Source organism: Myripristis murdjan, chromosome 17, assembly GCF_902150065.1.
Source record: "Myripristis murdjan chromosome 17, fMyrMur1.1, whole genome shotgun sequence".
In the NCBI taxonomy this organism is placed as follows: domain Eukaryota; kingdom Metazoa; phylum Chordata; class Actinopteri; order Holocentriformes; family Holocentridae; genus Myripristis; species Myripristis murdjan.
The window spans coordinates 9808094-9823571 of NC_043996.1; the positions used below are offsets into that span (position 1 = coordinate 9808094).

Consider the following 15478-nt stretch of genomic DNA (forward strand, 5'->3'; position numbering starts at 1 on the left):
CCCACCAGCAGGTAAGCAAATTTAAGTAGCACAAAGTCACACTGCATGTAAAAAACTCTGGTGCATGTCACACCCACTCACCAGGGAACGGGCTAAATATGGGCCTAAAACTGAACAGACAGGATCTGTTTTAATAGACTTATGGCACACTTGAGTCATCATGTGAACATGGCTGACTGGGAAAAGGCCAAGCGATGACCAGCTCTACACACAGCTGATGGAGAACGTGCTGCGGGCTATGCTCCTGGCTGCAGGATCATGGATGTGCACGATGCCAGTGGTCTTGGATGTGTGCAGTGCACCCGGCTGTCTGCAGTGACCTCGTGAGAACTCACTGATGTAACCTCATGAAACCAGGTCATTACATGTCACAGCGTCTTTTAAAGGAGAAACACTCCGCTTCTCATGCACAGGTCATGCAGACACTAACAGATTATCTACTATAGACAATAGCCCCCTTCATCCATTTTTAGAAATTGCATTTTATTAATCTGTATGCTGACTGTAGGCTGGCAATTTACAGGAATACGTTGGTTTTGTGCGTTAAAAGACAGTTCAACACCACTTTGCGAGGAGTGTGAGGTTACTCCAAAGAGGATCATTACAGATGAAGGCAGTAACTTTGACAGCATGTGAACTAAGAGTCTCAACAGCACTCAGTTTGTTTGTCTTAGCTTGTGAATGAGCCTTCTGTGGAGGACAAGCTGGGTCAAAGTAGAGACAAGGTGGAGCAAGTGTCGTTCAAGATCACAATCAGAAATACTTTGTTGACTATACATATTCCCTCATAAGAGAAAATAAATATGTGCAAAAAACGTAGAAATATAGATTAGATCCAGAAACTATAGAACACTTGTGTTAAAACATAAATGGCTTGTGTAAATTATTCATAAATCCTAAGTAGTCTATTTCAATTTAAAAAAAAATTTAACCATGTGACTCATTTCTCCCCACGTCCTCACTTGTCTCCTGTTCGTCTTTATTTTTTTTGTTTGTCTTTTTTTTTTTTTTTTTTTTTTTTTTTAACTGTGTCGGTGTGGGGAGAAAAAAAAAAAAAAAAAAAAAAAAAACAGCAGCTGATGACGCGGAGGTGGGAACCCGGAAGAGAAACACGGCGCACCTAGAGCCCCTCCCCTTGCGTACGTATTGAAAATGACAGGACGCAGAACAGTGATGCGATTGTTCTGGCTTCTCTTTGACACAAGTTGAGAAATGGTGTGCAGCCGCGAGTGAGCAGCCTGCGTACCGAGTGTTTTCACACTGTCCGAGAGAGGAGATGTCAGCACGGCTGGAAAACACGCTCGGTGTGGCGGCCAGCTCCGTTTGACAGACTTGGGACGACGCTAAGCGGCTAGCCGTCTGATCCACATTAGCCTGTGTCGCTTCTTGGACGTCCTCGGTTCCTTATCAGCTGCTTCATACATTACAGCTCCCGGTGTGTTTCAGGACCAATACAAGGTCGATATAATCAACCAGAGAGCGGTGTGTGTGTGTGTGTGTGTGTGCAGCTCGGTGGTGACGGCGGCGCCTCCTCAGCTAACCTGCGCGGAGCGGTGCTGCTGCTGGCTCCGTGGTTGTGTTGTGGCTCTGCCTCGCACTTCACTAGTTTCAGGGTGTTTTTTCTCCGCCAGCTGAAAACGTGCCACGATGGCTCCGATGGGTATCCGGCTGTCACCGCTCGGCGTGGCCGTGTTCTTCCTGCTGGGGCTCGGCGTCATCTACCACCTGTACGCCGGAGTCATCTCCAACCGCCTGTCCGCCTTCAGGTCAGCCATGCTCCGCTCTGCCCTCACTGCACAGGCTGGCCACTTGTCCTCTCAGGTCATGCCTTTGCTTCTCCAACTCTCCTGTCACACTCAAATTTAATAATAGTTTTTATTGCTCTGGGATCAGTAACTTAAACCTCCAGAAAGTGATTACAGGAAAAGTTGTCACCCAAGTTTATGTGTCAGGTACTTTATGTGTCTTGTTGTCTAACTAAACAGCTCTGTAAATAAAACATAAGCTCCGCCACTCCTCTCTGTTATGTCCATCACAGTTCCTGTGGGAAAACTACCAGTGGCTCTCCACACTGCAGCTGGGGTTGTTCAGTAAGGGCCCTACAGCAGGGGGGAGGTTTTTGGCGATTATAAATGGCATGTTATAGTTGTAGTTCCTCAGTGTCATCCAAGACAACTAAAACAAATGTGTGTGTGAAATGCTGATAGTTCATACATATTTTATATAGCTTAAACATCCTGTTGTCTAATAGACCCCAAACAAACACTGATGCGTACAAAATGTGTACAGAACATTGAAAACCTATCATCATGTTCATTTTTTTGTCCCAGTTGAATTGGAAAAGTCATTAAATATAAAACCAAAAAAAAGATATTAATCATGTATTTAGAGATGTGAAACATTGAATGGGGTCAAATTGACCCCAGAGATAATCCGAGGGTTGGGTTTCGTGTCTTGGCAGACTTGCATGTGGACACCAGTTGGCAAGCTCTTCTCTGCTCTGGATATCAACTTATCTCTCACATGAGCCACTTTGGTGGATTAATGGCTAACATTAATTTGTGTTGTCAGCCAGGTGTTGTGTGTAGCACTGAGAGGGGCGATAAAACACCACGACCCCACAACTACAGCACGTTTCAACGATGATCAGGCCAGGGCTGCAACTATCATCAGATATTTATCTATCTATCAATTTAGTAAGACTAACTGAATGTTTTGTCTATCAAATGTCACAAAATGAAGTCCTATCACAAGCTACCAGAACCATGGGTAATGTATTAAAAAAAAAAAAAAAAAAAACGAAGTGTCCATTTTTAAAACAATATGAATAGAAGACAAGCACAAACCTCAGCCATTGTTAGGTTCTAGCAACTGTTCATTGTATCTACCTGATTATTAAAGCAACTAAGTGATTTTAAAAGTTATTTGTAGATTTATTTATTTTTTAAAAGAAATGGGACAGTACATGTTAATGCACATATACATGTAAACATGTGAGATTATAGCCGTGCGGCTAATTTCCATCTCTAGTCCCATTGGCAGGTTGGTATTGTACATAGTGTTCACATTATTAATAATACAAGAATACAAGGAAGTTTATTGGTCATTATACAACAGGTTGTATAATAAAATTGAAATACACAATAGAATAAAAAAAAAGAAAGAAAGAAACAGCATAGTTGATCATGAAACATACAGGCCAAGGATCAGGGGAGCATGCGCATTTCACTGCTTAAACACTAAATTATATGTCGAGGGGCTGATTAAAGTGCATAGTGCTAAAGTGTAGTGCCCAGTACTCAGTGCATAGTATTGTAATAGATACATTTCCTGTCATTTGATCAGTCGAATAGTCAGATAATTTTTTCCAGCACTGGATTAGGCTGACATTAGGGGATTACATTATATGCCCATAGAGTGAAGGTTGCATTATGTCGGAACATACATCTGAGATAATACCCCGTCTCTTGTGTAGTCGTGTGGTAATTCCTGACACTGCAGCAGTTACGTGTCGGAGAGTGCTTGTCATAACAGAGCTGAGTGTTAGCGATAATATAGGCCACTGTTAGCAGGCGAAACATGAGCTGTGATGTTGTGACTGGATGCTGCTGAATAAGGCGTGATGGGCTGTCAGACTGTTACACTGCAGAGGCTGTGCAAAGTTTCACCAGTCAACGTTTCAACCATGTCCTTTTCTCTCTCTCTCTCTCTCTCTCTCTCTCTCTCTCTCTCTCTCTCTCTCTCTCTCTCTCTGCTTCCATTCCATTCCCTCTCTTTCCATCACACCATCTCCTATCGTCCCTCTCCTCCATCTTCCATCTCTGTCTTGTTTCATCCCACCTTCCTGACCTCTCCTCCTCCTCCTCTGTATCCCCCTCCCGCTGTCTCTCCCTTCCTGTTGTTTTATTCAATGTGAACTAACAAAATGTATCACTTTCCCCTTCCCATCTGTCCCTCTCCATCTGTATCCCTTCATCCCACCCTCCACTTCTCCCACCCACACTCCTCTCTGCTTTCGTGTTGATTGATAACTTTATGGCTCCTGGGAATTAATTGTCTGGTTTCTATCTTTGCTTTCTTACTTTCTTCCCATCCTCTCTGTATTTCTGGTGGGTCTCCCTCCCTCCCATCACGTTGTGTGTTGTGTGTTGTATGCAACTATATCAGCACTCGGAGCTCAAGACAAATTTCCTGCCAAGGTCAATAAAGTTTATTTGATTTGATTTGATTTGATTTGATCTCACCATCTTTCCCATCATTGTCCATCTTTCCCTTTCCCCGTGTTTCCCGGTGCCTCCATGCGATGGTCCGTCCCCTCTGCCCTCCATCCGTCCCTCTCTCCAGACAGAAGAGAAAAGTGGATCTGAGGAACCTGCTGGCTCTGTCAGTGGAGGCTGCGATCAAAGGCGGCATAGAGGTGAAAACATCAGCAAAAACATGCTTAGTAGGGATGTATAAACACTAAGTAACCTCTAACCGATAAACCAATATCCACTAATTAGCTGTTTTGATTTTAATACCTATAGCAAGTGTATATTCCTGTATATACCTCTGACTGAAAAAGAGATTATTATCCCAACAAGATGACTAGAATAAAAGACATGAAAGAAAAGAAGAAAATGAAAGTAAGCAGATGTGCATGGTCAGCTCTGTGCAGCAGCACATAACAGACAGTGTAGTATTACTAGACTGATAATAATTATTGGATGACTGACACATTGACCTCACATACCTGATACCAGAGGTAAGCATTCACATACTGCTGTCTGGTTATTGAGTTCTGTCTTCAGGTATTTTGATTCTCATTCTAATGGGATGACTGTATTATGGGTGTTTCATGGTATTGCCTGAAAGAAACAAGTCATTTATTTGAACTTTTGAACTTTGTAACATTTTGGTGAGAAAACATAGCACAGTATAATCAGCAATGTAGTTCATATCTCTCTTTTTAATGGTTTTTACATAATAGGGAAAGTTAAATTTGGGTCTTGAGTCAGTGAATGATTTATGATGAGCCACTTCACTCATGTCAGCACTACCACTACATCACATGAGACCATTTTGAACAGTCACTACCTTTTTAATAGCATTTTATCCCAGTCGACCCCATTGTTGTCATCTTGTAAGGCAGATTATGTCCCGAAGCAGTTTTTAAAAACACTAGAACTTCATGGAAATTCCTGCAACTTATTTACTGCAGTTCCTGGAGGGAAAAATACTACTGGTCCTGATCTGATTTTAAGTTTGAGTATTTCTGTCCTCCCTGTTGGTGTTCCCAGGTGAAGAGGGTGCGTGAGGACAACACCCTACAGGAGAGGTCAAAGGGAAAGACTAAAGAGGGAGCCAATGAGTTTCTCACGCTGGGCGACCTGCAGTCTCATAAGAAGATGTATTACCTGATCAAGAACACCTACCCGGAGCTCACGGTAAGCTCAGCCAAAGGGGCGAAGCTGACAGATGTAGCTGTTGTGAAAGTCCATTTTTTTCTGTGCATTTGCTTTACTTCTTCTATGGTATTGTACCGCTCTTGACAGGAATTGACAGAAAATTAAAAATGGAAATTCTGTCATTTATTAGACTGTGAAGAAATGGTTTGCTGTAAGTCTTTCGGGAAAACACACATTTGGCGGTACAGTGTGTTAATTTTTCCAGTGGAAATATTGCGAGATGCACGCTAAAAAGTATCTGTTAGTGTCTGTGTTGTTGGAAAAAAACATCTGTCTTAACAAGACCCTTATTTGAGTCTTGTCATGTTAAGTGTTAAAATTGTGATTTTTTTTTAAAACAATTGAAAAATTTGTCAGTGTTTAAAATATGATGTTTCATGAACAGGTGACAATATCTTAAAATACTCAAAAAGAATCAAGGTATCACCACTGGATTTTAAAAACATTGAATTATAATTGTTAACTAAATCACTAAATTAAAAAGAATTTGTTTTTTTAAGACTAAGCTGAGCTTGTCAAGAGCAGTGTAATCAAGATAATTTTAAAAAATTCTAAATAAAGTAACTACTTCTCTCGGACTACTTTTCTAAAGAAAAAGAGAAGAAGTCTTCTAACATCTCAAAGTAAGGGTTGGCTTCACTTTAAGAAACATCCTGCCTGTGAGGTCTGAGACATTAGGATGTGCAGCTGAGAGCAGGCAGTCACCTGGTTTTTCATTAACAGACTCTGAGTTTACTCAGAAAGCCTCAGATCAGTCGGCCCAGACAGACAAAAGACTCCAAAGCAAGATACAAATCTCCTCCTCTTGTCAAGCTGCTGCATTTACTCCCCAAAGGCACTGTACATGTTCTTTTTTTGCTGAGAGTCTAAACTCTTATCAGCCATTTCTACCACAGTGCAAATAGTTTGATAGTGGCTGAACCAGCTACAGAGTCGCCACCCATGGGTGCAGACTGAAGGTAGCTTTTTGAAGGTTTTTTCAATTTGAGTGTGTCTGAACAGGAAGCCGAACCACTTACCATTACAAAGTTGTACTCTGAGTGAACCAGAGCACTGTCTTCCACCTGTTGTTAATCTGTTGTTAATATAAGCAGGTTTTAATTTCCATACAAAAACAGGTTTACATGCCTAGTGTGCATATTGCTTTTTGCGGTAATGCACCATATGCAGCCAATGTCCTCACTCGGCCATCTGGCTGGTATGCCAGCTCAAAAACTCATCTTTCTGTTTTCCAAGAATTCACATCTTTTGTCAAAGAAACACATAAACTAAAACATGAATTAATAATACATAAATAATAAATACATTTTACATGGTGAATTTTCGCTCAAAGAATTTACTGGGATTGTATGAACAATATCTTCTCACATGATGCAAATCATCAAAGCTTTTTTTCAAACTTTAGGACTGGTCACTAGCACGTGCTTATATATAATGGACCCTAACAAAAACATTGTTTTTTGTTTTATTCTAATTTATTTTATAATTATGTTGTTTTTTTTCCTTTAAATTTTAAAAGTGGTTGTTGTGAGTGGTTTCTTGACAAATCTGGGCTGCCTGCTGCCCCTTTGGTTTGCATGCACCTTGTAGTTCGATTCACACACAAAAAGTTCATTTCCATTTGTGTAGTGAAGATTAAAGGTCTTTAAATATTGGCACAAAATATTGGGCACTGGCAATTTAAATCTAAAAATATTAGTGTCAGTCCTGAAAGCCTGTGTCAGTCAAACCCTGGTATTTTGTTGGTTTGTTTTAGTAAAGACAGGGTAGCATTTTTAGCTGTGTGTGCATGTACGCGTGCATGCATGTGCTTTCAGGTGAACAGTGAGGAACATGACAGCTCGGTGAATGAGGGAGCGGTTTGGAGCCGGGACATCCCAGCTGAGATCCTGCAGAAAATAGAGGAAGGGAAGGAGGTTCCTCCTGAGAGCATCACCGTATGGATTGACCCTCTAGACGCCACACAGGAATATACGGGTGTGTTTCTAAACAAGCATGTTATTGATTATGCACATATCCCGCTGGGGTCACCCAGCGTTTCAGGTTTAATCCTTCTAGCCATGAGTGTTGTTTCATGGTGATCCACCAAACAGATGTGAAGTGTTACATCCCCTATGCAGCTAACCTGACATTACTTAATCCTGTTAATCCTGAGTTGCCTCGTTCTTCATTCCTGGCTGAACCTAACCTGGTCAGGTGTTACGAGTGTATATTTGCATGTTGTGATATCTCCTCCATCTGTTTTCCTGTTCAGGTGTTAGAGGCTGGGCTGGCCTGGATCATTTTACGCTGCTGACACACTGACTCAGATCTCCACTGCTTTCTCTTCTATTCTCCCTTCACCTCCTCTTCTTTCCTCCTCCGTGTTCCACCCTGATCATATTCTTTCTCTTTGTATCTTCCCTGTTGATTTTTCCTCTGTCTTTCAACATTATCCAACATTATCCAACCTGTCCCCTCCCCCTGTCTCTCTCTTTCATCTGTCTCTCTCCACAGAGAACCTGTTACAGTATGTGACCACAATGGTGTGTGTGGCGGTAGATGGTAAACCAGTCATAGGCGTCATACACAAACCATTCACTGGATACACAGGTATGTGTGTGAATGTACCTTTACCTGCCTGCTGTTATTCCTCCACCTTAAGAACACTTGGGAACTAGCTGCCAATTGAGGCAGTGTGTCTTTAAATCAAAGTAATCATGTGTGACGTTTTCATAGAAGTGAATGTGTGTGCTGCTGCTCTCTGTGACCAGTCACAGTAATGAGTCATCCTAGACTCGGTTCATGAGACCTTTTATTTGCTGTTCCAAACACTCCTCTGAACACCTGGCACGCAGGAAGTGTTTTAGTTTTAGCGACAGTCACCATGGCTGAACAAGGAAAAGACTGCCACCTATAGAGACCCAAACTTCAGAGATAGAAAATCCAAAAGAAAAGATGTCACAAGTTATCTTTCGCACGTGTTGTTAAAAAACCCAAAAAGGTAAACAGAACAGGAAAAAGAAATAATTATTGCCTGGGTTAACAGTTTAAGGCAGACAGTGTAGCTTTTTTTTCCTCACTTCAAAACTCAATTTTGTTGCCGTTTGAGGGCACCATGAGACATTTGAGTAGCTTTTCAAGTTAATTCCTCAGTTGATTAGGATATCTAAATTAAATTATTTTGTGACCATATGCTCCTTTCCTCACCTCTCTGTCTCCGCCTTTCATCTCCTCTCCCAGCGTGGGCGCTTGTTGGCCAGGGCTCAAACATTCGTCCCCGGACATCCTACAGTGTGAGCCCCCCAAAGGTGATTGTGTCACGCTCCCATGCTGGAAAAGTCAAAAGTTTTATTCAGGACGCTTTTGGAAACAGCACTACCATCATACCAGCAGGCGGAGCGGGTGAGTGGAAATTTATTTTGCCTTTTCTTCCAGGGCAGGTTGGCTAACCATAAAGTCGGTGTGCTTGTAAGTGTGTGTACATGAAGACCAGAGCGGACTGTCAAGCAGATCCAGTGTCATCACAGCCTTGAGAATGTCTGGCAAATGGTGGAGGTAGTGACAAGCCGAGGAAAAAAGTCACATGTTCAAAAGTCAACATGTTCACTTTAAAACACATTGGGGAGTGGGAATAAGTAACAACATCCTCTTTGAAGCAGGAAGTGTTAGGGTTTAATGGAATTGTGATCAACTATTGATATGAGATAGAGTCTCAGTTGTACTAACCATGCTCTCTTTTCTTTTCTTTTTTTTTTTTTATCTGCCAAGATATCATAATTTATTGTTCCCTAAAATTGCTACACAGAGCACCTATGGCCACTCTGATCTAAGTTCTCTCTTCCCTTCTCTCTCTCTCTTTCAGGATATAAGGTCCTGTCACTGTTAGACACTCCTCCAGGTGAAATAGAGTCAACAGACCAGGCAGACACCTACATCCACGTCACCTACATTAAGAAATGGGACATTTGTGCTGGCGCCGCTCTGCTGGCTGCTCTGGGTAATTACATTACTGTCAGACAGTTAAGGTGAACTTGAGGTGAAAGGGAACTGTTATAACTGTATTGTAGCCTGCTTTTTCTTTCTTTCTGTCTTTCTTTTTTTCTTTTTTCAGCCAATTGAGTTGAGAATTGCCAGGATTTTTATAAATTCTAACTGTAAATTTTATCGTTCTTGAGGATTTTCCAATCAGTCACATTGTTCAAGCATAGACACTGGACATTCTTTCAGCACTTTCAGCTCTTTACATGAACAATCATCAGTTCTTCCTTTGGCTACTTCTCAAGATATTTCATGGTTAAGATGGGATGTGCAGCAGAGTATTTAGTATTTTACTAAATGAGATGTGAAAGATTGATTTCAGTTCAGAGGCGATGTTGTTGCAGCTTAAAATACAGAATACAAATCACATCACCCATGCATAAAAATTTGTGCTTAAGAGCAACAGTAAATGTGCTTTCTAATGGTTTTCTAATGCATATGTGTGATGTACAGTTTCAGTAACATGTAATCTCTGTTGCTGCAGGAGGCCAGATGACAACCCTACACGGAGAGCACATCGACTACAGTGGGAACGAGGCCAACAAGCAAGGACTGCTGGCCAGTGTCGGTGTGGACCATAAGGCGCTACTGGAGAGACTACCAAACTGGGACCCGGACAAGCACTGATAGACACACAAGCCAGAGCCATTGATCGTTTGGCCAGATTGTAGTGTGAGCTCCATGTTGCTGCCCCTTCTCTAAAACTAAGAAGTGTTGCCTGCAAACATGTAACCAGGCCTCCCACGGTCTCATTGTGATGAGACGCCCAACATCTTTAAAAAAAAAAAAAAAAAAAAAAAAAATTAAGTTGGATTAGAGTCACCGTTTGCTAGGCAGCAGCCACCAAGCAGGATTTTGGAGCCAACATGGCTGCCATTGAAAACTGCAGTGGCTGGACATTCATCAATGGCTCTGAATGCACACTTGCATACACGCATGTAGGAGAAACTATGATGCATCCATGTGAACGGACATTTGAACACATGCTCACAGCGAACACTGGACAGCAGTGACCCTCCCTCCCTTCCCCACCGCCATCAGAGGTCAACACAGTGACATTAATGTGAACTGCTGAAGCTGGACCGAGGAGCACAAAGCTGCACATGTAACAGCAGAGCCACAGAGTAAGAGACTGACATCATTTTTACCTTCATCATCGTCAGTCTCATCACAGTGGAAAACAACGGCCAGTAATTAAGAGAAACATCACCTCCATCCTCATCATCATCTTTGTCGTCATCATCAGGCAGAGTAATACACCACACATTATGGACAGACACTGTCCTCGTCTCATCATGCCAAAAGAGACAAAAAACTCCTGGCAGATGTACCATCCTGCGGCACGGCTATGGGTCAGTGTTTGAGACTGAACAGAGACTCGCCCAAAGAGGAAACGATGGGCCTCGTAGCCAAGGCGACCACTGTAACTGACGGTCATTGATCACGACGAGGCGCTTCACACGAGCGCCAGCCCACAGCCTGGCTCTTGTCTCTTAACTTTCCATTACGCCACAAAAATTCACCTCACTCTGTCTTAATTGATCCACTACTTGAAAACAATCATCTCAGGTGGGAGTACTTCAGTGCAAGAGTGACAGCGAACACCATCATCGTCCGGTGCCAGCTGCAATACAAGTCACTCGGCAGTCCATTTGCAACCCTGCATAAGAGATTTAAATTCCTATTCTGTACTGGGTTTTATTGGCCTTGCCAACACTGTAAATAGTGTTTTCTTAAAACTATGCGTAGGGATGCAAAGTGAGTCACAGGTGTGTGACCTGCTGTGTAAATTAACCATGTTTTAATGAGCGTGGGTCATAGAGTAAATAAATTTCTTGTTGGGTTCAAAAAAATTAAGAAAACCTGCTGTAAATCAAACAGAACTATTCTGCTTCATTAAACAGTTCCCTATCCAAGATGCAGTATAATCATTATAAGGTAATAATGGTAGTGAACAGAACAGTAGAGTGACTGAAATGAGAGACAGGCTCAAATGCATTTTGACTTGAGCTTACTATACCACGGTTATGCAGGTTAGTGAATGCAACAGAAAGAAACACATATTTCCTCAAACATCACTCAGATTTGGTTTAGTGATTACCACTAACCACTGATTGACAAAATCCAGAAAAAGATTGGAAGATTGGAAAGTACAGCACTGCTAATGCCTCCACGGTCATTTCAAATGACTAAATAATCACCATGGCTAAAATCGTGTATTTTGCTGAGGAAGCTAAACTTTCTTGAAAGCAAGAGGAGAGAAAGAAAGCTCTTTGGTGAAAAGACCTAAGAATGAACTGTCTTCTTACAACACTGGGTCGAGACAAACAGAATATTGTCTTCACCTGTACCGAGGCTGGAGATAGACGTAGATAGATGCTTTCATGTCACTGATGAGACACAGTAAAACCTGAGGATAAGTTTACACGTGTAAAGTATTACACAATCCAATCAAAAGAATCAATGTGGCTGAAATTCAACACAAGCACAGTACATACCAGAGGCATCCTGTTTGCCATCCTGCCAGCTGCCACATGCCACATGTCTTTATCAAACTCAACATGTTGTAAATACATCAGACAAGAGCTGGCCTCAGAGTTCAAAATGTCACCGTGCTGCCGCCTCTAAAGAGCCCCACCACCTCTCCAGCACCGACAGTACCAATAACACACTTTGGGTTGCATGTATCCAAGAACGATCTACAGGCTGGCACCAGGCTGACAACTGAACGGCAGCGTGCTCTCACCTCGGCTCACGTGGATTTACAGTCACCAACAAGCCCCATGCGATATGAAGAACCTCATGAATCACTTTCCAACTGATTGCAAAAGGGGCATAACAGAAGAAAATCATTTCTCTCCAGGAGCGGGATTCAAATATTTGGAGTACTTGCCAAGTGGGGAATATCCTCTTATGATCTTCTCATCCTCAGTCAAATTCTGGATAGTATGGACAATTTTGAAAAGGCTTAAATTGAAAATCACCCGAGTTAGACTGTCAGTTTTCACCATTTCTCACCATTTCCTTTTACTGAACAATGCACTGTGGACTATTCCAACCTGAAAAATGCAGTGGCACAAAAACATCAATTGGTAGAGTTTTCTTGCTGACGTATAGCACTAAAACAAGCTGCAAAAAAGTTAGACAGTACTGTGTGTGCTCTGCAGCACACGTACTTGCATGGTTTGTATTTTGAATAACCTTGTGTTCTACTTCAACATATTTCAGTCGAATGAAAAACTGGCCTCGCTGACTTCCGTTTCCAAGGTGGTCGTGTTGGTCCTTCTGTACCGTCTGATGTAATTGTCTCAGCGTGTTTGAACTATTATGCACAGCCAATAGCTTTAGTGTTCGGACACGGAGCTTAAGGTTGGACTTACTTGCTGTCAAACCATGTTGAAACAATGACACCAGCAAAAAAAAAACGAAAAAAAGAACGAGTTCAGCTCACTGTCTTTACACTTGAGCTGTTGACTGCACAAGAAACATGTCAGTGACCTGTTTCACCTCCGTTTGTGTTATTGCTGATAACCTTGTGAAGACAAAAAAAAGCATGTATAGCAGTGAAGAGGTTCATGAGACCTTTAATGCTCATACGACGTGTTCTGCCATAGATGATGACAAATGTTGATGACGAGAAGACGCCATCAGCAGATTAAAGGCCTAATCTGGAAGAGGGAAGAATCCAGTGGCTATGTGACGACAGGGAAATCTGAATGCTTGCACAATTTTTGCTATATTGCTTCATTAGCCATAAAAGTGATCTCTCATTAAAGCACCAGACCAGTGATTTTGCATGTGCAGCATAATACCTACAAAATGAATATCTAGGGCCCACTTCATGTTTCTGCAGTCGTATTTTAGAACGCGGATATAATTTTCCTTCCTTTTATCCAACCATTGGTTTCCATTCATTCCACTAGGATACCAGAAAATAGTCCCTGGGGAAACACATGCTTTACACAACTTATTACGGTTTGTTGCAGTGTAAACTGAGGGTAAATTGCAGTAAACGGGCCAGACATTCAGAATCACTGGGATGGGCCTTTAAGGTGTAGCTGTGGTTGGTAGGATCTCATATTTAATTTGACTTTTACAACAGAGGAGATTCTGTCTTAACACAAAGCCAGAGCTGGTACACCGATTCTAGATTACGCCTTAAATGGTTAACAGTAGAGTTTATGACAGGAGTGCCTTTGATCGGCATGGGACAGCCTCAATCTGGGATTAGAATGCAGTGGGAATGATGGCTCCCATATGCAGGGATGACGCTGTGATGGTAACATGGTGATCACATGGACTGCCAAGCATTACCATTGGACTTGTGAGTGAAGGACTTGTTTCTTTGTTAAAGGATACTGAATATTCAACCCTTCCTATATTTTTGACCTTTGTTATGTTTATATAAAAGAACTATTGTAAAGTAAATACAATTATGAGATAATAATAATAATGATAAAGATAATAGAAGTGTATGTGACCCTATGGTGTAATGAGGTTTGAGTTGAGACTGGACAGCTCAGTGAAGTCAACCACTTGTTGGCATCACAGAGTACAGCCAGAGAGAGAGAGAGAGGTACTGGAAGGGCTTAATTTAATTTTAATTTTTTTTTTTATTTTCTGTAGTTTAGATTCATCCATTTCTGCTGTAGCCAACAGACCAATGATGACAGGACTAACAGCAAACACAGATTGTGAGAGTAAAGCAATATTGATTTCACAGCTTTAGATTTGCCCTGGTTCTGGTCTAAAAACAAACCAAAAAAAACAAAAACAAAAAAAACAAAAAAAAAACAACAGTTGTCAGAAACGGTTGAATATCTCCACTGACAAAAATATTATCTATCTATATCTGATCTTGTCCAAATGTTCAGTTTTGTTGTGTTTTGTGATTTGGCCTATAGCCTTTTCAAACTTGATCACAACACTCCCTTCATACTTTACCCCACCCCTCAAGCAAGTGAAATGTCTTTCTTGTCCAGCCGGTTCTTCATTCAAACTGGAACAAACACTAGACGTCAGAATCCAAAACAGTAAGAACTCAGTGAAAAAGATTTAGCAAACTTATTAACAGTCTGTGTTTTTGACTGACCTTGGTGAAATCAAGTTGACCTCATTTTGTCTGTGTCAGTCCATTGGTCTGTTTGTCTCTTTATATATGTGAATATACAGTTTTGGTTCTTTAATGGTTAAAATTACACTGAGAGACAAAAGTGAATAATGGTGAAGTGTCTCTCTCTGGCTCTTGGAAATGATACATGGCAACGTCTGTTTGCGATAAGGTTGGCAGCTTTCCCTTCAACTTGGGAGGAAATTGGCAGCAGGCAATAATATATATGTAGAACAGTATATACACTGAACAATTCACCAACTCTTTACCATACTAAGTGCAGTATTTATTGCCAATTTTACAGGCAGGAAACTAAAACAAATGCCCTTGTCCTTATAATAACTCCTGTCATTAAAAGCTATGAGATAAAGGAGCAGACCAGGTGTAGGGTTGCCATGTATCATGCCACTAAAGGGATGTTGTGCCCAGTGAGGGGGTTACACCATGTGTGAACTGGCTGTGTCTGTTTGGTAACCAGCTTGTTACACAGCTGCTCTCCATGTGTCTCTCATCCTGCTTCTGTTGTGGATTTCTAATAAAACATCAGTGTGCATGATGAAATCAGCCATGTTCACTTTGGTTTGTTGGACCTAAAGGAGGCCAGAGGGCAGGGTCTTGTTTCTGGTAAGAAATAATAATAATAACAATAAATAATAGTGGTGAAAATAAAAAGGAGGCTGCATTTGAAATAGAGTTTGAAGAGTGGAAGAGTAGAAAATGTCCATTGACAGCTGCTAAAAACACCTGCTGGGTGTGGCCAGAAGCATGGCAGTCTTTAAAGTTTCACCCATAGAGGGCAGTGCAGCAGACATTTGCTGCTGGTGTTGAGTCACAGTTCACCAAAAAATATTTCATCACCCTCATGTCTGTGCAGCACCCAGAGAATGACCCAGAGAGTCAT

General features: G+C 41.6%; 1 protein-coding gene across 2 annotated transcripts; it reads left to right on the forward strand.

Moving 5' to 3' along the window:
- The first annotated feature begins 1123 nt into the window (after positions 1-1123).
- bpnt2 (3'(2'), 5'-bisphosphate nucleotidase 2) lies at positions 1124-14685 on the forward strand. Of its 2 annotated transcripts, XM_030073645.1 has the most exons (9): positions 1124-1435; positions 1632-1766; positions 4345-4417; positions 5280-5426; positions 7265-7424; positions 7944-8039; positions 8670-8831; positions 9292-9426; positions 9952-14685. In XM_030073645.1, exons 2-9 carry the CDS (start codon positions 1648-1650, stop codon positions 10092-10094), a joined length of 1035 nt encoding a protein of 344 aa, XP_029929505.1. In that variant the 5' UTR covers positions 1124-1435; positions 1632-1647; the 3' UTR covers positions 10095-14685. The 2 variants fall into 2 exon arrangements, with proteins under 2 accessions (XP_029929505.1, XP_029929504.1); XM_030073644.1 differs by having other exon boundaries at positions 1124-1766.
- The last annotated feature ends 793 nt before the right edge of the window (positions 14686-15478 follow it).

What these genes read in the sequence shown, in the direction of transcription:
- bpnt2 (XM_030073644.1), top strand. Translation starts at nt 1,648, where the DNA reads ATGGCTCCGATGGGTATCCGGCTGTCACCGCTCGGCGTGGCCGTGTTC. An exon ending in AACCGCCTGTCCGCCTTCAG is followed by an intron (nt 1,767 to 4,344) that starts GTCAGCCATGCT and finishes CCCTCTCTCCAG; the next exon opens with ACAGAAGAGAAAAGTGGATC. An exon ending in ACCATTCACTGGATACACAG is followed by an intron (nt 8,040 to 8,669) that starts GTATGTGTGTGA and finishes CTCCTCTCCCAG; the next exon opens with CGTGGGCGCTTGTTGGCCAG.